The following is a 22,095-nucleotide window of genomic DNA, read 5'->3' on the forward strand; positions in this document are numbered from 1 at the left end:
ATACCAAATAATACCCTTTGTTCTGCAAATAGATGTCAGTCGCAATGTCAGTGTGGCTATTTTTCCTGTACTATATGTAAAACTCACATAGAATGCAAAAATAAGTCCAACTGACTTCTGTAATTACTCATTACCTGAAACTAAGCCCTTTACATCCTAAACAAAGCTGTAAATAACAATTTAGGGAGCTTCTCTTCTATTTGTGAGATGATAAAGCAATACGCAATATAAATACTAAATACTGCCACCGTACTTAAAGATTAAACATGCAGAGAGTCCGCGATTGGGAACGCGGGATTTCGGGGTCGCGACGGCGGGTCCGCGCGTCGATTTGGCCGTTCGGTTAAATCAATTAGTTAAATTTGCTTTTGTTTTCAAATTGTTTTAACTAATCGGCTTTGCGTCGGACGCGGTTCGCAAACGGCTCTGAACTCGCCTACCTGTTACTGTGCTTAGATTGGCTCAAGTGAGACCTTGAAGTGATGCCGACGTTATCTGGAGGTTGACTCGTGTCAACTGGATTTCTTTTTAATCTTGGGTGGAAAAGGGTCAGTGCTCATCAAAGCCGCTTCTCGAGTCCGGGGGAAAGGCCAGGCCTTTGTTTGTCGCCGGGCCCGAATAGGCTTGTTAGGTGGACAACGGGAGAGGACAGAGTAGGTCGGGGTTGATGAGAAGTAATGATCGTGACTCTTTGCGCCCTTCGACCCCTGGGAGGGGATCGTTAGGTGCGGCCTCCTTAGTGAACGTGTCAAGTGGCCCTAGGGAGGGATGAAAGATTGTGCCTCTGTTGTTGAGAGAAGGATTCTCTATAAGATCTACTCCTCTCTCACACAATTAGTCCCCTGTCAAAAATGTATACGTTGTTGTCCTCAAAGGACTGTCCTTTGTCGTTCAAGTGTAGTTACGATACTGATTCTGGGCCATCCTCCTGTGTGGAGGCTGATTGGTTTGGTCTCTTTGGTCTTTCTGCATTTGCCTGAATACGCTACGTTGCTCTTCTTGTGTTGTGGTGTTCGGTCTTTCGGGTGGATGAGTCCCCGTCTCGGGGAAAAAAATAGATAAAAAAACATATGCGGTGTTTTCTGGAAATCCTCCTCAGCTATTCTGACACTCCACTCATGTTTTAAATGAGAACAATCCTTTTTTAGTAAAAATTGGAAAAATTCCCAAATGAGAACTGAACCAAATCTCTGTTGATTGAAAAGCACAAACTGTGATGTTTGAGAGGGCGCACGGAGAAGAAATGTCAAACAGAGGCCAAATGTTAGGATGCGTGTGATTTCGATCCTCGTCTGACTCCCTGCGCGCGTACATTTTTTAAAGTCCGACAGAAGCGGCGGCGTTGCACGTGCGTAACTACGCGTTGCCCAAAGGACGCAGGAGCTCTTTGTAACGTCCCTAAAATCAAATATTTTCTCCTGTCCTCGATTGAATGCCGCCGGGTACGTATCGATACGTATCGAGTGGACTGACCGCTCGATCCGTAACAAGAAAAACCTGCATGAACTGGACATTGACGCGAACGGTTTCTTACCCTCCGTTACTGTGACACCGGCTGATTTTTCCGCTTGAAAGTGTAATTCTCTCGGGGGTCCCGGTGACCAACCTACCGCGCTACGAGGTTTTGTCCACGTGTTCAAAAGCCGGACTGGCTCTGCGTCGCATTCCTCTCGCGCGACAATGTAAGCTATTGCCGTTGTGAGATATAAAATAGAGTGACGTGGTCTTTTTATAATAAACACGAAGTAATAATCACCTGGGGCCTGTAAATTTTATTCATAGGGCAAATTCATGACATATTCATCTGACATCCTTTCCTCTTTTTAATGGAAGGTTTGCAGTTCCCTCAGATGGGATTTATGTGTGAGATTTATGGGGAACCGTTTGCCATGGTGTGGGTGTGAGAAAGAGGGAAGTGAACATAGAGAGAATGTACTGTGTGAAATGTCCCGAGGTAGTCGCAGACGCGGCATGTGGGGGCTCGCAATAAAACGAGTCCGTCTCTGTGCTCGGCGTCGATTTAGGTTAGGGTTAGGGTTAGGGTTAGGGGTTCTGTGGCGCGCGCTACGGCTCAATCCGGCGCCTGCCCCCTTTAATAGCGATTTGCACCCTGTGAAATCATCAAGAGTTGATTATTACGAATTGAGCTTCGGTGGCAATGCGGAAATCTCGGAAGGCGGCGACGGCTTTATAATGTCGGCTGCGAGACGGGCGAAGGCCGGATGGTGAAGAGGCTTTCAGGTTCGTCTTTCGGTGGTAGACGAATTGTTTCTCAGTCTCTGCACTGGGAGGCCGCTATTGCGTTACGCTCGCTGAAAAATTCTAAATATTTGACTCACGAACCAGAGTGCTGTAATTTACGGTGGCAACGCACAGAATATCCAATGAATTTCCTTTTTATATCTTTTTTTGGAATTCTATTTTCTGCAAATAGAAAGAATAGTTCACATTTTAGAAAACAGTTATTCGCCTTTTTTGCAAAGAGCGAAAAACACCGTCGTCTACTGTCAATCTACAGCTACCGGCCACTTAATTGCTTAACGTGAAAGGCTGCTGTACCGACGCTCGAAACACGCGAGATTTATTCTTAGTCGCGTTACTTGTATATCTTGTCGCGCAAAACAAAACTGATATTTTTCATAATAATACAAGACTTAAAAAGAGCAGTTCAACCGTTTGCTAAATCGACAGGTTCGGGGGTCAGAGGGGGGGGGCGGGAGTTTCACGGGCCGGCACCGAAACGCACGTATAAACGCAACAAACCGTTTCAAAACAGTTAAGATTCCAGGAACAATGTTTTAACTAATATTTTATTCCTCTTGTGCCGCATTCTTGCCACCGTAATCAAATAGTTTTAAGCCCGCCCCTGGATAGAGTCAGCTGAGCTCAGAAAAAAGCCAAAGGGGGGGGAATTAATACATCCCTTTTATCTTTCCTTCTGTTTTGTCTTCCTCTTCACATTTAACATACACGCCTAAGACTGTTATTGATCTCACGGTCAAGAAAATGCCACGTTTGACGTGATCCGCAAAATATGAACGCGCTAAAAGGCAGCTTGAAGAAGAAGATTATGCAGGGGGGGATGGCAGACGCATTTTTACTGCCAAGGTGAAGACGCGGAGTAGTCGGTCATCTCACGGTTGCCCTGTTCTTGTGTGTTCGCAGGTCTCGTGACGCAGCCGGAGGAGGAAAAACCACGGAGTGACTGTTTTTAGGCGGTGCTCTCCGCCGGACGCCGGACAAACTGCTCACTGTAAAACACTTCCCATTTTCTGTGATCGGCTCCCCCGGGTTTGTTGCCGCTCCCTCCCGCCATCTGTCGCCGGGTCGACGCGTCGCGTCCACCTCCCCTCCGCTCTGTGATGTTGGCGGCGCCCTCTTGTGCCGCGGAGAATCGGACACCTTGAAATCCCCCGAATGGCGTCGCGCCTCGTTGGAAGTCCGCCGTTTGTATAAAGGGATTTGCCGCATCTCTCCCGGCCTCTAGAGCGGGATTTCCGGAGAGTGGACGGGATCGTTACGGCCCGGACCCGGGCTCCCGAGGCCGCGACGACCGAACTGAGCGCTCTCTCTGCTGTGAATAAGCCTTCTGCTGGAGTAAACCTCCCATATTTTTATAGACCAAAGAGCGAAACAACAAATATGATCATTGTGACAGAGTGGACCGTCTGGCAAAGACGCGCGGCTACTCGACAAAGTATCCGCTTGCGTCGCAACTGCCCGCGGAGTCACGGTGCAGTGGACAAACTGACGTGTCCGACGACACGAGTGCCGCGAACAATCGGAGGAGTGCTTTTCAAACTTTCCAGACGTTTTTTTTCTCAGACTAAGTCTTTGGAACTGGAGATATAGGTACTACATATGTATAACTGTGTATCCCAAAAAAAAACAAAAACAAAACACAAAAAAACCCATCGGATTTGCATTTTTCAGCAGCTACGGTTTGGACGGACGCGTCGGTCGAGGACAAGGACCGCAAATCGTATCTGAGAAAATGAATATCTACAATGAGTATAAATGCTGCTGAGTCTAAAAAAGAAGGAGTGAAGAAATGTCATTAAATGTATTTTGAAAGGCCCTAAAAAGTTATATATTTACCAGTTTTATATGTTGTACCTTTCTAGAGAAGCTTATTGGACATAACATGTGGTAAAAATGGCAGTTTAGTAGGATGTGAACAAATGCTGTTGTTCTCATTGCTGCCGGCTCGTAGTCCCAGGTTTTCTGTTCGCGCCTCGGTAGCCGCTTTCTTTTCACGGTCATCTGCGAGTCGCCCTCGGAAACACTGACGGAAAAAAAGGAAAGTGAAACAATTTATTGGGGACTGATCTGCAGCCAACTGAACATTGTAAATCTATGGTAGTCAGTGGAAGCCATTGAAATCTGCTAATTTGCTATGATATTGTATTGTACACAGTGTGGAATACTGACTCATTTCCTCTCTATGGGTTTTGATCTCTTAATTTATTTTGTGCTTGTGTTTGTTTGCGCAAATCCGGCCTCTCTCCGAAGGCGAGGAATACGACGAGGGGAGAGCGAACGACAGAGGAAGCGGAGGAAGCCTTGCAGAAGTATTAGAGTCATTTACATACATTTTTTTATCGTGAAATATTTTAAGAATAAATTAAATACGTGAAAAGAAATGTGCCCTGCAAGTTTAGACGGTCTTGGTGTTCGAGGTCATCGACGAGAAATTCAAACGATCGCGGTCCGGTTTGGCTTTTATCGAATGTGTTGTGTGGCGACAGCAAATGAAAAGTTCCTTTTTATTCACGGGCAAGCGCCTGAATTTATGACCAAATCGTTTCTGGCTTAAGATCCCAAGACACTCGGTGGGAAAAAGCAATCTAGGTTCTTCAATATGCGAGTATTGAAGTCCGCCGAATCCTTGTTATTCTTTAGCTGCACCGGAGACAGACGGGCGGCCGTTGCCGGTCTCGGTAAGCGTATAACCTTGAGGCTGAAGATTGTCGGAAAATAATAGTGCATCTATTTTTTTAATCCTTTCGTAACTTGGCCCCGGTCGAAGTCGATCGGTTTTTCGCAACCGCCCGCGTTCGTACAAAAAACATTGCGGGCTTGCATTTGAACGCATTGGAAACTGTGTATTTCGTATCTACTCAAGTCCGGAGACGGTCTCTTGTCTCTAGGGCATCGACCGGTAGCTCCAACGTGTTAAATACAAGGTTTTATGATTCTAAAATTATTGCAAAGTCATTGACATTACAAACTAAAGCTCAGCAAAATACACCCCGTCGCAACGCGATACGTTCTAATGCTAAACTGGAACAAAAACAATCACAGGGTGAGGTTTCTCATCCTGTTGTGGGGGTCAAAGCCGGGCAGACGCTCGGACAAACGTGCTTGTACGCGTATAGTATTTCAAAAGCAATAAATGTTTAAATAAAAAAAAAAAAAAAAAAAAAAAAAAAAAAAAAGGATACCATCTGTTTTACAAGAGATCGAGACAAAAAACTAAAAAAAAAGGTAAGTGAAACCAAGTCACGCGTGTCTCATTGTGCCGTAGAGGTCTCAATGCCGATATTAATGAAGAAAATCACCGGAAAGTTCACGCAGTAACAAAGGGAGAGTTTGAGAAACCGCACTGTGATCTCCCTCTACGGACGCCTTCGCTTATTAGCGAGAACGGGCAATTATACGTATAAAAAAAAAACTAATTGTTAAACGTATGTATTCGAGCAACCGTAATCAAGGGTCAAACAATGAAAAGAACTTCTACTGCTGGATCGCCGATAAGGGTGAGAAGGGTTCCGTGCAATTACCGGTCATAATAATGAAAGAAAATGTCACTTAGAGGCATTAATCCACATGAGCATGCAATTACACATTACACTGAAGTCTTTTGTATAATGATGAATGCTGTCATGTGGTTTTCCAATCCAGCATTCAAGAGCTTTTGAGTTGACTTCACTTGATGGCGCTTGCAATAATAATGGCTATATTATCAGTCTCCATTTTGTTGTCACTTAAAAACAGCAATTTATATGCAAAGTGACAAGTTTTACACACTTTTTTTTTCAGTGCTTGGAAATTATAAGGTCCGTGCAGTTTTGGTATCTGTTCTAGTAAAAACGGAAGTTTAACGGCCCGGGCCACATTTGTAGAAATGTACTTTCAAAAACCTAACCTAACCCGAAGCTCAGGTTTTCCCCAGAGTGTTTAATCTGGTCCTAACAGCTTTTTGCTAGAAATCTAGTTGTACCACTGTTCTATGTTGCAGAACTATTTTGTACTCTGGACTATTCACTGGCACGGACGGGGACCTCCCGCACGGAACCGTTTCCATTTTCTGCCCGTGAAAGACATTTAGCTCCTGGGTGTAAATCGGCAGATTTGTACTGTAGCTTAATGCTCTAAACAAACAACTATACACACAATGTGCACAGAATTTTAAGAAAAAGTAAAGGAGGCACAGCAAGTACATAAAGTAAAAATGAACTGGTGACTCATTAAGTACCAGTGAATGAGAATTTCCTCTTCCACTAAAAATGTATTTTACACAATGGGACACAACTCCTGCGTGTAAAAGCCCATTCATTTTTTGGAAAGCTTCTTAGCTTAATGACATCATAATTGGTTTTAAATTCAACAGTTGTACAAAAAGCATCTCCAATACACAAACACCAGGAATGAAATTGGAATTGAGATATTGTTTTCAATTCCACTTTCTAAAATCAATGTTGTTTGCAAATTGTTCTAGATTTTTCAATGAAACAGAGGGGGTTGTTATGCTAGACCATAAAAACATATTATAGGCAAGTTCCTTGGAAAGCAAACAACTGATACATTTATTTCTAATTATATCTACAGTATATCTATGAACAGTAAAGTTCAGATAAAACACTCAAATGCAAGTTTAAATGTAACATTTGTTTGCAACTGTATTACTATGTTGTCTTTGAAAAAAAAGAGGTCAGAATAAACTTCAGTTAATGTTTAAAAGGATTTCTAACGCCGTGCTCCCTGTGGGTAAACGGGATTGTGAAATCAGAGTACAGACAACGGCGAGTGATGCAAATGCACGGTTCCCGCTCTCTGACCTGGCAAACTTCGCAAACGCCGAGTGCCAAGCTGCTTTGTACACAAAATCTATTCCGATTCAATGTTCCGAGCAAATAGGTACGTCGCTGCATAGGAGGTAAGTGTACACGTTGCGCCCGGAAAAAGGAGTAACTGTAGGTACTTCCGGGTATATGCCAGTATTTGTTCAGTGTATGTTAAATCCTGCATTAAACCAATGGAAATAAAGATGAACCTTCTCAAAAAAATAGTAGAAATCCATCTGAATCCCCACTTGACTGTGCAGAAAATTCTTTGGATTCCAAAATAAACACTGAGAAGCAAAGGTTTTAACCCCAGCTTCCCTTCCTAAATCCTAGTTTGAACCGAGACGCTCCCCCGTGCTTGACTTTTACTCTGAGAGTTAACGCCGCGATCTGGCCGGATCGTCCTGCCCGCCGCGCTCTATGACTCCGTGCGCAGAGAGATGTTTGCGGACGCAAATGACGCCTCAAAGTAACCGAAGGGATTTCTTTCTTTTTTCTTTTCCTCATCGGTAAGAGGCCGATTGTCGGGCGGGGGAGTGTAATTACGTCGGATTGAACTCCAATAATCTGCTCCGTATCCTTGAGGTTTCTCAGACGGTGTACGGCGTCGTGCCTCGACACGTTTTAATTTGATTAGGAACGGGACAATGTGGGGTTTCCTGGAGCAACGGGTTTAAGCAGGTACGGTCGGTATGATGACGCAATTGGGGAGAAACTACGGTACGGAGACTGACTAGATTGGAGCCCTAGTAGTTTTCCATTTCTCTAAGCTTCATGTTTCTTTTTTCCTTCTCTTTTTTAGACAAAGATGGGAGAGCAGGCCTGTGTATTTGAATTCCTGCACATTCCCCTTTGTGTTTTGTCTCAGTTTCTGTCGCAGAGCGACACCTGCAGAGATGAAGAAAAGAATGCGCAGGATGCGTGCGGCTCTACGGCCTGCGGTAAACCCCGAGGGTAAAAGATCCTCCCTCCGTTTACGGCGCAGATAAATCTCTGAAATACCAATAGTGCATCGCGCTGCACAAAATATTATTATTTGCTTTGATGGATAACATTTACCTGCTAATTCAAATTTCATACTGTGAGTGTTTACAGTATAAATCAATCAAGTGCAGACATCACAGCGCGAGGTGGATCGATACGCAATATGGCGAGCGCAGCTGCTTGCCTCCCGACCGTGCCTTCCTCTGCCAATATTTTCCACCTATAAAACAGTTCGGGTTTTCTCAGCGTGGCCAGTAATCTGTCAAGGTTAGAGCAATGAGAGACAAAACACTGCCTCAGTGGGTGACACGCTGGCTACACGAGAACAAATGATTAACCAGAGTCACGTGGTTTTAGGACAGGGTTAATGCATTGTTCCTTTTCACTCATTGGGGGTTTATGAAGGTTACGCCTGCCTTTTTAATTTCAACAACGATAATGAATGTTAATTAACAGTAACATTTTGGCTTTAAAGCTGCTATAATTAATACTTTTATGTTAAGGGTTGTTCAAATTAATATATGTGGTGCGAAAGGAGTCCTTCATGATGATAAATCCAACAATAACTGTGTTTCTCTTAATGTCGCTCAGCTCAAATTCACTTTTTTGGTCCGAGTCCAGCCACAGAAAGCAGCTGCTCTTGGCAAAAATAACCCCGATTAGGCCGCTGTGCGCTACCCGCCTGGCACCGAACGGCACGCCAACAAATTGTGTCGAACGCGGCATTGACGCGCCGTGATTGGGTAGTGCGCCGACGAGAACGACGCCCGCGATCCGAACCTCAAGTGACATCCGTCGGTACCGCTTTCCTCACCTTCTACTTCGCAGAGTGTCTAGTCGCCGTGTGGAGTTTGACATGTGAAGTCTCAGGTTAAGCTCCAGAGCTCCGGGCCTGAGCTCTGCCTTTACTCCCCCCGATCAACCTCTCTGTGGTAGACGGTTCATTGTCAGCTGGGTGTTCAAGCTCCATTTAACTCTAACTAGCTGCCTTTAGTCATTATCACTCCTCATTAATGTTGCGCTGGTGCTGCCGAGCAGCCCTGAGAGCATCTGGGTGAGGTGATGCGCCCTGCAAAACCGTTTAGACCGCACGGGAGTTTTGCATTTGCTTCTATGCTGTTAAACAACTAATGGCTAGTACGTTTGGAGGATATTTGCTATCGTAAACCCTTACTAAAATGCAAACACCTGCGACTATCTTAAAAGTCCATGTGCAGTTGCCTAAAAGTAGGTTTTTTTTAGATAAATAACTGTAAACAAGGGGCTTAATGAAAGGGATAAAGAGCTAAAAGGTTAGCACAGGAGTAAGCAGCTAAATAGTTGGTGAAACGCTATGATGTTTGGCAAAAGTAAACAGATAGGTATAAAAATATTTTTTAGTAGTTGCCCAATATAATAAGCTAAAAGTCATCAGCTAAAAGTACTGGAAAAAACAAAAAAACAATTGGTAATAACTACAAATAATGAGTAGTTGAATAAAAATGTTAAATGCATAAAAAGTAATGGCTAGAAGAAAACAGTGTTATTTTGGATAGTGTTCATGTAAACAACATCCTATTCTTTTCCCATAATGACCCACGTAAAAACCTGATGACCACAGAAAGGGACAAACAAACAAAACTGGGTTTTACTTTAAAAGCTTTTCAACACGAAGGCAGTAATAACACTGCATGTTAAACCAGCGCCGCATATGCGCAACAGTTTTAGACAAAAAATGACTGTTTAACTCACGCGATCTAAAATGTATTTCTCACTGCAACGAGAGGCAAGTTTTATGTTTCTTATGTCAGCGTGACGTTTGACAGAAGATAATCTGAAGCTCAAATAAACTGACAGTTCACGTACTATTGTAATAACCCTATGATACACAACAGAGTGTGTTCGTTAAAACGGAAACGTCCCTCGAGCGTTACTGGTATTGTTGCTTCAGTACTGTGGACAGCTCGTGGAAAACAAACGCATAAACGGCCGTTAAACATAAAGCAATAAATAATTAATTCCCAGTCAAACATTGCTGGATTAACAAAGAGTGTGAACTCTTTCCCTTCCAATCCATGACACTGTAGCCTACGCAAACTGATTGAAAAGGTGCAAAACGCACCAAACGTATCAAACGCGCCCTATAACTATCGCGTCGTCGTATTATCTCTCGCTACTCTTTAAATTGACTCTAAATTTCATGAGCTAAAATCTCTTTCGCTTAAAAGAGAGTCGGGCTCTGTAAAAAAAAAAAAAAGTGTAACAAATTTGTTTGCGTGTGTTGGAGCGGACACTGTGTCTCAGCCTGTTTGACCACTGCTTTCAGAAGTCTCGGCAAGTACTTTCAAATAATACATCGAGCAGAGTCGGTATTTTAGTCAATGCACCAGACTTGGAGCTCCGGGGTGTCTGTGGAGGCTCAGTCTCTAAGCAGGGCTGACCTGGATTGAGCGCTGGAGCTTCTTCCACGCACAAATCCGTTTTTCCTTGTCATGAAATTATGTGCAGTATATTGTTCGGTGTCTCAATGAATGTTTGCACCCACGTGAGGCAAAGCTATCGCACGTACCCTTAACTTGTTTCCTGACACAGCAGAGGCACCGTCAAAGTTAAAACTGACTCACAGAGAAATATCAGTACTCTGAAATATCACTTGCACTCGTGTCATTTGCGTCTGAAGATCTAATCATTAATGTCATTTCTTCCTGTATGTTTATATCAAGCCACGAGCTTCGAGTTACTCTCATATTTGTAGTAGTGTCATAATAGGTGCCTGGTGTTTCAATGACTTCTGGTTTTATCATGCACAAAAGCAAAAAGCTGCTTACCCTAGGAGCTCTTTTTGGACATCTGTGCTCATCACTGTTCCATTTCTGAGCAGCAGCTCTAAACAATTTTTGATCTGAGCATCATATTTGCACATTAACTTAAATAGCTCAAATTTGGCTGTAAAGGTGGTTCATCAATTTCAGATAAATTGGCAGGTGAACCAGTGTCAGGATGACTAGGAGGAAGCAGTGCTGCCAGCGGGAGAGCGATGAGCAGCTGCGCTAACCTAGTTGTCGGATAGTGAGTCTCAGCAACTGGGCTCAGTGGACTTGATACTGTATGTTGACGCTGTGGTGTTTCTCTTTTTCCAAATTTTAAGTGTTGAAGAATAGTTAGCTGGCTAAAAGTAGCTTCCGACTTTCCACGGCTGCATGCAAAATTACTCTCTATTCTTTCCTTCACTGCGTCACGTATACAAGTTGCTGAATGCTAGGTTTATAATACACTCAAAATAAACTATGGATGTATGAATTACATGGTACATGGTTTTGTGGTGAAATTGTGATTACAAAAAACCAACATAACTCACTCGTTTACAACGGACTGAAGACTTTGGACCATGTAAACTGTCCCAACACGCTTTCCGTATTATTGTTTCCACATGCACACTGCATAGGGCGCCGTTTTCGACAGCTGTGCCGCGCACACTTGCCATCCACTTATTATTAAGGACAACAGCAACTCGCTTCTTAAATGCACGAAAATGTTTATGTAATTTAAAAAGCAATTATTGGTAATTTGTTTTGCACTTTATTATTATTATTTGTAATTTTTCAGATTTTACCTAATACGGGTAATTTTTTTTTTTATTTGTTTGTTTGGATTTATGTTTACCTTCCTGATAACTTTATAGATTTGCTATGGCAAAAATAGAATGTATGCCAAATGACTCACCTGTAAAGTGACTTGAGTTGTATATATATATTGTATATATATATTTAACTCGCTAGCTTAAACGAAGCAGGCCTAACTTGCACACAATCGACAAACTCCAACATCATTAATACAGATAGTTGGCGTTCATTAAATTGAACAAAACTGTGTCGTGTTAATGCAACATCCCTAAAGTACACTAAACAAAATGGTGCAGAGTTAATTGAACGCAACTCCACGAGGTCGCATTTAATGAATCAAGTGGAGTTACAGTAACGTGTTGTTGCATTTAATTCGCTATTATCTTTACTATTTATTCGACCACATTTTGTGGGACCGGTTGACGTAACCGAGTTATCAAGGGGGGATTGAAAAAAGCAGGAGACAGAGTAAATTAACAGTTCATTTCTTCGAGTGTACATTCCGTTAAAAATTACAGTAGCGCTGCACAACGTGTAAACTAAGAAGTGAATAAAAAGATTTAGTAAAACGCCTCCTCGGTCCTACGCGGTATTAGTAATCGAGGTTTGCTACTGTACGGCGAGTGCACCTCATATCTGTGGAAAGGCAGGAATACAGGGTGACAGCTGGGGACCTGGCCAACACACTGGACCACTAAATGAGAAAAATGACCAGCTTTCACCAGCTCTTTTAAAAACTCATTTACATCCTGTCAGATTTCATTATGGCCGGGGACCTGCGGTGGAGCCGCAGGACAGGACTGAGCTTGTGTGCGCTGACCGTGCCAGCCAAGCTCCCATCAGCCTGACCTGCCTCACCGGTCCAGTAGACGGCTGATTCTCCTGTGTCGAGGTTTTTTGGCTTCGCTCCTCCTTTTTTCTCCTTCTTCATTTTCTACCCTACCTTTGGTGTCATGTTGGCAAAGAGCAGGTGATTATCAGCGTGCCTAAAACCCCACTCTCACCTTTTCAGCAGCAGCAGTATCAGCACAGAAGACCTAAATGCTGAGCCTTCAATAAATTATCAAGGGGGGCGGGGGGTTGAAAAAAAACAAAAGTAGAAAAGGGAAAGAAATTGAAGCTTCTCAAAATATAAATATTGTGTAATAGACTACAGTTTAAATTCGGCATTCCCCCATTATTCTGCATTATTTGCACTACGCGGTTGTAATAGTCCCTAATTTGAAAACGTTTGCATCTCCTCGTATTAAAACGGGAGGAAAAGGTATATTTAATGCACATTAAGCTACTCTACATTTTCCTTCATTATCAGAGGCAACAAAAAAGGTTTAGAGAAAAAATGAATTATGTCAGGGCAAAAGCTTGCATGCGTCTTGATAAACCTTCTAGGTTATCAACTTTAAAAAGTAGGAAGTCGTTGCTTACAGTACATCCGCACATAAGGCAGCGTGCCAACGGACCAATGACTTCTGAAACAAGAATATTTAAACTGACGAGGAAAAGTCGACTCAGGAGTGATTTAAAAGAATAAGTAGAATGTTTTACCGTGGCCTTCCCGGTCTTTACGCTCATTATCATGTAACCCTGTGGATAGATTTGAAGGTGGCTGTATATGGCAAACAAGAAATCTAGTAGACTTGGAATAATTATGCTCAAATTATACGTAAAAAGATACAAACTCTGCTCGGTCAAAGAAGTTGGCGGAGGTTGTAAAGGCAACGGGAGGAAACGCAAAGTTTCAAAGAACATTTATAGGGGGGGTCCAATTTTTCCATTGATATTCATTACTTTACTATAACTTTCTTTTATAAACCTCTCCACCATTTTTGTTACTTGTCTGAAGGAACATTTGTACTAATCTGCATTAAATATTGTGTTGATGAAAAAAACTTTTTGCCATTTCAATGTATGGGATGCAAAGTTTTGTACTCAATTGTATATTATTTGCATATATTGAGAGAATATAAAACAGCAAGTTACAACAGTAGCTTGGAAGTAATTGAAGCTCTACATTCTAAAAGTGCCTTTTGGGTATAAGACCTCAAACACCAGTAAACCGGTGATCTGATGCCTGTGTCAAAGCCGTGGAGAGTAACTGGGCGCACGCCAGGACCTCCGTCGATCCCCTCTGGCCTGGGGAAACTGCCTTTCCCTGCGCGGTCGGCCGTCGAGGGCGACGTCCTCGAGGAGGCGATGCAAACGGCGTCTAATGAATTTTTAACGACGAGCGTCTCGCGCGGCAAAGACGTGGAGAGCGGGTAACGGAGACGACGAGAAAGACCCCTGCTGAATGCGTTACGGTGATTTGTGGGCTCACCTTTGAGCGGGAGCGAGAGGCCTCCCGCCTCGGATCGTCGGGGCGTTAACTGCGCTCGGCGGGGGAGTCTCTCTGCACCGCGCCGAGGGCCAAATGATGTTTGAAATGTTTTAATCAAATCCTGTCTGTTCATTAGACTAACAACAGGCTTCGTGGGGTGAGCGACTCAGTGGTTCGGCTTCTCGCTGCCCCGGGGGAACCCTCCTGAGAGAGTAAGTTCCCTAACCTCCCCGAGACATATTATAACGTGGCGTCCTTCTGTACATTTAAATGGGCTCACGTCGGCGTTGGCGGCTTGTCGTGCGGTGAGATTTATGTGAGAAAAACATCTCGGGATCCATTCTCAATCTGTCTTCCTGAGCGGCAGTTACATCTATGTGAGATTACGTGTCAAGCTAATGTTGCCTGGAATCTATATGTTGAATTGATCAAGTAGACACAGATGACAGCTTGTTACTAATAGTGGCAGACTACCTCCTTAGATAATCTCTTTGGTTATCTGGCACAAAGCGGAGGCTTTGTCAAGTGTGACACTTCACAAAATTGTTTCTGGGATTAAGCCAAAATATCAGTTTAAGTCAGTTTATAGCACCGACTTTCACGTAGGACCGTTCCTTAAACCCAATGCGTTTCAAAAGGGTTTCGCTAACAATAAAGAATGTTAAAGAGTTAAAGCTGCGACATGTAACTTTTTAAAAGATTATTTTTAATGTACATTTTGCAAGTTAAAGTAATATTATCCGAGCCCTTGCGGTGAGTTGGCCTTCAGATAACGGAGGGAGGTTATTACAGTCTCCCAGGTGTATGAATGATGTAGTGTGAAGTAACGGCTTCTTTTTTGCATCGACGGTGCGAGATGGAATTACTGGCTCCCGTTGTGGAATTTTTGAGGGCACTATGGGATGGATACATTGATACAGTGAATCAAAGAGAATATAGTGCAAAAAGGAATAATAAAACAGTAAAAGTAGCCTGGATTCTGATGCTTTGCGAGTGCAAACGGTAGTTCGTGTGAGGGAAGAGGAAGAAAAAAAAAAGGCAAACCAAATGATAGTTTTCAGAAGACCAATCAGCTGCATTTATAGCAGTGCTGTGCACAAGACAGCGCCGCTGCTTTTCGCTGTGCGTGCCAAACTGGGGTTTTTTGGGATATGGCGGTGCCTGAACGGAGCACTTCCATGCTTCATTTTTGAATGTCACACCAGATGGGCGCCCGGGCGGCTCGGACGCCCCTGGGGTCGGTCCAATTTACTCTTTGATCGGTCCGAGCGCCGCTCTGGGACGACGGGAGAACAAAAATACTCTCTTACCCTCGCCTTGCACAAAAAAGGGGCACTCCCTTTATATTATTACCCCTTCCATTTCTAATTTAAGTGACTGATAGTTTGAACTCATTTCTTGATAGATGCCAAACAGTACAACTTTTTTTATATAAAAATGTGCCTTTATTAATCACGGTAAGTATGTAATTACAACCTTTATGAAAGATGCCTTACCCAGATTGATTCATTAGTGCTCTGCCTGTAATAATGAACCTGCAAAGCGCATTTGTAATGTAAATGTTCGGTGTAGCGAGACGTGACAAACGCTTACTGTGCAAATGTATTTAAAGTCAAATTCTCAGGACGAACGGGGAAATTGAAAAAAATAGATAGTGCGAGACCCCGTTATCCCGCTTTAGCCGTGTCACCTAATTGCTTGGCGGGACTAACAATGTGGTTAATTGTTTTAAGGGTCAAAAGCTGAATTGTGTATTTTACAATATGTGGGAATTCTCCATTACGGAAAAATGAGTTCACTACATGAATCATTGTTACGGTCATTCTTTTATTAATCCTTTTGTCAACAAATTTACTGTATTACATATTTCAGTGGATCTTTGAAGCTGCGTACTCTCTTTCAGGATGTTCCCGATAGCAGAGACAGTGTTTTACTCCTTCTTTCTGAGCGCAAAGCACCGGTCTTTAATCTTTAGTATGAAATGTCCCCACGTTGCTCGACCACTAAATCTACTTTATTGTGTTATTTCAACCTGTCAGACCTATCGATCAGTGGATTAAGACAAAGATGATGTTTTAAAGCTTTGACTGAGGGTTTCATAGCTGTCCCGAAATCCAATACCAATAGGGGTCCGTAGATCCTGGCCAGGATTTAGTGCTACGGGCGGGATTGATGACATGGAGCCCGGGCATAATGGCGGAGGCGAACGAGCCCATCCTTCAACATAACTCAACGTGACGGTGCGCTTTTTATTTAGTTATTAGCGTCATTCGGTTGTTCTTGTTATTTAAAACATGTAGCGTAGCGCATTGTGTGCGTCTCTGTCGTAAATAATGCCGCGGCATCCGTTCTTCTTGAAGGGAGAATAGATTCGTTCTAAATCTTCCTTTTATATTTGGGTTGTATTACTAATGACTTCAAAACTGCATCCAGCACTGTATAAGCCATATCACTCAAAGTCAGTGATATAATCAAATGTGGATTATTTTATGGGCTCAAAACTACATTTGTCAGTTGCAGAAGCTCAGGATTTATCACCAATTTAAACATAGTAAAGCCGCCTACAGCTTTTCAATATACACCGTATTAAATTTTGGGACGAGTCTGGCTTCTTCATTAGGTCCTTTAACTGTAATCAATCGATACCGTAATACAGACACTGCAAGGCAGGAAAGCAACATTTGCTATTGACAAAAGTAGAAGTACTGGCATTTTACAGAAATATTAACAATACAAAAAAACACTGCAAACACAAAGCAAAGTGGCCTGCACTTTATTGTGGCCAATTGAAAAAACCTAATAACTAAACTTACCTCTTTTTTTTTTAAGCCCAAAGTAATAATCTTGACTATGTAATCACTTATAAGGTGTAACTACAGGTGCTGTTGAGGCGATACCCAGTGGAAAAACAGGCAGTGAGCAGTTATTTTAACCCAAATCAGCACTGTAGATAGCATCTTTATTGAAACTGCCGGCTGCTTTTTATTTGAGCTTTTTATTAGTGCTGATCCACGCTAGCAGTGCTGAATGTTAGGTGTAGCAGTTAAGATCAAAGAGCTGTTGTGACAGCAACTAACATTTGCAAACGGGACTGTTTAGATTATCTTTGCCTATAAATCTGAATTTTCAGAGCCTGAAATAAAAAAGGAAATGTTGATTTGGGTGGGGGTTTATTTATTAGAAGCATTTTTAAAACAGGAAATGATTGATTTATTGCCATATTATGCTCAGTAGTTTTGTGTTTGTTCGAATTATTGCTTTTTAGTTCTGACTTCACTGTTGTGATGATGGGTGTATATATTAAACTATGTCAGTGCTCAAAAATGAGAGCTAAACATATGTAGCACAAATCACACAAAAATAGGATCCTGTGTCTCTGTCTCCTGTCGAGATACTTTTGCGTTGTCAGTCCAGAAACAAACAGCATGGCCACAAAGTGCACGGTCGCGCCCACTATCTCTCATTGCACATGCAACCGACAAGCTTTCAAAGGACAGAAATTAAACACGCTGTACTGTGTGATAGCCGTGTATAGTAAAAATAAGCAGTTTTTGGAATTGTATATTGTTTAAAATCATTTTCAGTCCTAGAATGAAAAAAAAGCAGAAATTGTACAAAATAGGGCTTTTCAAAGTTTTAAGTATTTATACGTTTTTACAGGTCTTTTACGTGACCAACATAAGGTATGCAATACACGGTATGTTGGTTCTAGAACTGGTGTGACAAAACTCACTATAGTGATAATTCCAATCTTATCTACGGTAGCTTATTACTTTCAAGGCGTCTGACCTGTGGGCACGCACATGTCGGAGAGAGAGAGAAGTACCAATTGTACAGACCGGAATCTATCTGAACAATCGGATTTGAACGAACATGTCCGGAAATGATCAGGACAACTCGTGAAAAAAAAGTGAACTGATCCTAAACTGTCACGTGCTAAGTGGCGTTAAAGTCTCGTGTACTTGAATAAGCAATGGGCAGAAATACACATGTACAGATCCGCAGACAGACCGCACAAATGGACGAGCAGACACCTGAAGAGTTGTCTCACATCACCTATTGTACAAGTTATCAAACGTATTAATGGCATATGGCATTTAAACATGTTCAAACATTATATCCAGGTCATTTTAGTTGTTTTTTTTTTTTTAAGACAATGGCACAGAGGATTTTGATGCATTAGCAGCTGCCAAGGTTGGACTGTCTTTAGATAGACGGTGTCCACCTGAACGTGCTGTCCGCGTGAAGGACTGCCGAAAGTCCAGAAATGCTCCGCTCGCTAAGCTCCTCGGTGCCACCGGTAGGAAGCAATGACAAAGCCTGCGGGACGAGCACTGACCGTTTGGAAACATTGAAGGTCTAGCTCAAAATGGTGCTTTGTGACAAAAACTGTCAGAGCTTAGTGTCTCACAACTGGAAGTGCCGGAGCTCAGTGTTCCACAATGAGGAGAACCAGGGCCCTGTGTTCTTTAAGAGGAACACCTGTATGAAAGCCCACAGAAAGAGAAGACAAAGAAGGCAGAGAGGAAAATAACCCAGATGTGGAGGACTATTACACAGGTGGGCTCTCTGACAGCAACACTTAGCATTTTAAATGTTTCTTTTAAGTTATGTCTCACAGCCTAAATGTACACTGTGGTTTGTTTGATGTGGAATTGATCAACAGAAAGAATTACTGCTGCCCGAACCCCCCCGCTAGGTACTTTGCCAAGAAGCCACAGGGAACTGGAGGACATTCAGGCCATGGTCCACAGCTTGTGCTTAAAATCCTCTTGGACATAGATCTGAAGATCTCCAATGCAGACGTCCCACCCAAAATTAATTGTGCCACATAATTTAAGTCTTTTTTTTTTTTAATATATACTGCTATTATTGACACCACTGTTTATACTCTGATTTATGTGGCAATGCCCCTATTTTATTTGCTTTGTGGTTAATGTAGGACATGGATGAATGTATGAAATGAAGAATAGTTTCTGAAATGTCCTTTGTGAGTTATAACAACTACCACCCTGCAACATTCACTCACCCTTATAATGAAGTCCTATGAGAGGATCATAAAGTTAAAAAAATAAGAACGGAAAAGTACTCAACTACATGTATTAGTGCAGCTTTAATTTCTTCACACAAAATTATTTACTTAAAGCACATGCTCAAAATTTACTTTAAGGATATAAGTACCATTACTCCACTGAGAAATATATTTCCGTGCATGTCGATCTCTGTTTTGACAGAAATAACCTGTTTAAAAATGTACTGTGCTTTAAACAGTTAACGGGTAAAAGTACTATAGTAACATTAATAGCAAAATATAATTAAAGCACCAAAAGAACGAATGCAAAATGCTGACAATAATGGATTAGAATATCAAGCTGATTTTAACCACTTTATGTATTGTGGTTTGGTTTAAACAATTTGCATCTGCAAATGATCTGAAGCAAAAAGAGGACCGTATTTTCCTCGGAATTTTAAACTGGTAAAAAAATAAAATAAATACAAACATTAAATGCAAAAGTTGAGTACAAGTACCCCACAATTTTAGTCTATATTAGAGTAAAGTAAAACAACGGGAATGAGGTTCCGAATATTTGTACCTTACCCTTATAATTGTTTGCTGTTTAATGATCGCTTCAATCCAATGCTTTTTCTGCCTTCATTCTAGTTTTTAATGTTGTATCGTGTCTGCAGAGCAGTGTGGGACACTTCAAGAATAAAATCTGAATAGCAGAAAAAAAGAACACGGGCGCATGTTAATTAGCCGGGGTAATCAAACCTCTCCGCTTTTACAGGGAACATACTGAGTTCTCGCCGACGTGTGGTTATTTAGTATCGGCCTGGTGTCGCTTGAATGCGATTTAATCAACGGTAAACACGGTGGATGGTGGCACGTAGTACCGCTCTCTGGTGCAGCCCTTCTTAAATCACGGGCTGCAGCCTGTTGATCGACATGTTTCCTGCTGTCTTAAGATGCTGCAGACATTCGGTTAACTAAAGGAGAAATATTTCATGCGGAAAACGTCTGTGGACAACAAATCGTGCCAGACTGCTTCGCCGTGGCTCTATTTTATCATTGGTTTTGCTGATTTTAAACCCATCTCTGAGTTAAGAAGCCTTTAATAAAACAGTTTATCTACATGTTCAGCATCATTCTGTGGTTTCTGTGTGACTGCTGTTTGAATTGAGTTTGCTCATGTCGATAAAGTCACCAAAGTGCCGGGGAGTCACGCTGCTTCGCAAACAGATGGGGTTCTACATATTTTTGGTGCAGCAACACTGACAACTCACTTTGCACTGCTTTAACGGAATAAACTTCCCACATGTTTATTCCACTTGGCTCAAACCCATAGACACTAAAGCACATTTCAAGGTTTAGAAAAGATGATTGCTGGTCATTATTATCAGTAATTAGAGGTTCTCCTGAACAGTCTCTCTGCTCTCTCTCTCTCTCTTTCTGTCTCTCATATTCATTGCATTTACAAATAACACACCTGCTTAATCTCTAAAAACATTTGGGGTAAAATAAATTGTGTCAGCTGTTAATTCAATGTGTCAGGTACATATTAACTGAACATCCACTGTAGAGACAGAACGTGCTCCATGCACAATGAGTGTTCAGATGCACAGAGTTACCACCTTTGTGGGTGTGTTTGTTTTTGTAACCTGTTTGATTCGTAGCACCGCGGTTTAGTGACACATTATTAGAGATCCTGTTAACAAAAAAACAAGTCATTAAACTGAAAAACACACCCACAATGTTAGCATGCTGTGTCACAGTTGCACTCTGGTACTTAAACCAGAAGTACTACACCTCTGAGTAAATTTACTTTGTTATTTTCAACCTATGATCAGTAACAGTAACTTACAGATTGAGTATAATAAATGACCTTTTTATTATTAGACCTGATGCTTTGTTTTTTTAATACAACACTTTAGAAATTTTTAGAAATTCCGCAGATACTGCATTTAAGCAGTAAATCAAAAATCGTCCTGTAAGAAACCACTGTAAGAAACTAAAGGGGAAAACATTATTTGTTATAGCTTGGATTGAAAATTTAGAGATGCAGCTGGACATTTACTACACTGACACTTTAGAAACAGTGAATTCATGTACATTAGCCTCTTTGTGTTGCGCAAAAAGGCTTTAAAGCAAAAGTAAGAAGAGCCCAGTGTCACAGCTGCAGATTACTGATAATGATTACTGACCCTTGCTATAGGATGAGCGATGAGATGTGCACAGCTCCTCTGTCAATATGAAGACAAATGTAATGATTCTGCCAGTTTGAGAACCGCAATCATTTAATTAAGTCAAAGAACCTAGGCTACAGTCCACATGTGTTTGTTGCAAAGACAGTTATAAGCCGGTCTGAAAGCCGCAAAGTTCAAAACAAAAATGCCAAAATTGTGATGCTGAAAAAGACCGAGCTCCGCTCCGGCTGGGTGCCGTGTAGATGCCAGGAGGCAGAGCTCTGCTCTGTTGTGCTCCGGCCCAATTTAACCTCTGGAGGCTGCGACGTCTCAGACCGCAATGCACAGGGTGATGAGAACAGCAGGAAAGATCATAGGAACTCCTCTCCAATTTATTCAGAACATTTTCCAGAAACGCTGCACTAAACAGAGCTAACACTGGTATCATCAAAGACTCCGCCCACCCTCACCACAGATTGTTCACTCTCTGCCTTCTGGAAAAAACTCCCTTGAACACACCCCCCAAATATACACAGACACACACACAGCTAAATAGATGTAACCATGCAATATACCCGTTCCTACACACACACACACACACACACACACACACACACACACACACACACACAGACAAAAACTAATCCATGCATATGTTACTTCTAGGTTGGACTACAGTAATTCCCTATCACTGAGATGCCCCAGTAACTCCCTAAAGAGCCTGCAATTAATCCAAAATGCTGCAGCAAGAGTGCTGACTGGAATTAGTAAGAAATCATATTTCTCCTTCGCTAGCTTCTCTCCATTGGCTTCCCATAAAATGTAGAATAGAATTTAAAACCCTGCTTCTTACATATAGAGCTCTGAACGGTCAAGCTCCATCACATCTAAAAGACCTCTTAGCACCATACGATCCTAATAGAGCACTTTGATCTCAGAA

General features: G+C 42.1%; 1 protein-coding gene and 1 long non-coding RNA gene across 5 annotated transcripts in view; one reads left to right on the forward strand and one right to left on the reverse strand.

Annotated features, from left to right (window-relative positions):
- Positions 1-20,105, forward strand: part of tafa5a (TAFA chemokine like family member 5a) — a 145,786-nt gene extending 125,681 nt beyond the window's left edge. For all 3 annotated transcript variants that reach the window (XR_010911976.1, XR_010911977.1, XM_067490112.1), the window contains one exon: positions 3,166-20,105. Coding sequence is in view for 1 of the 3 variants with exons in the window: in XM_067490112.1 (XP_067346213.1) it covers positions 3,166-3,174 (9 nt within the window). In the remaining 2 variants the exon portion in view is untranslated. The remainder of the gene's footprint in view (positions 1-3,165) is intronic.
- The window catches only part of LOC137106594 (uncharacterized), a 224,861-nt gene that overhangs the window by 47,164 nt on the left and 155,602 nt on the right, over positions 1-22,095 (reverse strand). The gene's annotated exons all lie outside the window — the stretch shown is intronic.

This window comes from Channa argus, chromosome 21 (genome assembly GCF_033026475.1).
Source record: "Channa argus isolate prfri chromosome 21, Channa argus male v1.0, whole genome shotgun sequence".
Taxonomy (NCBI): Eukaryota; Metazoa; Chordata; class Actinopteri; order Anabantiformes; family Channidae; genus Channa; species Channa argus.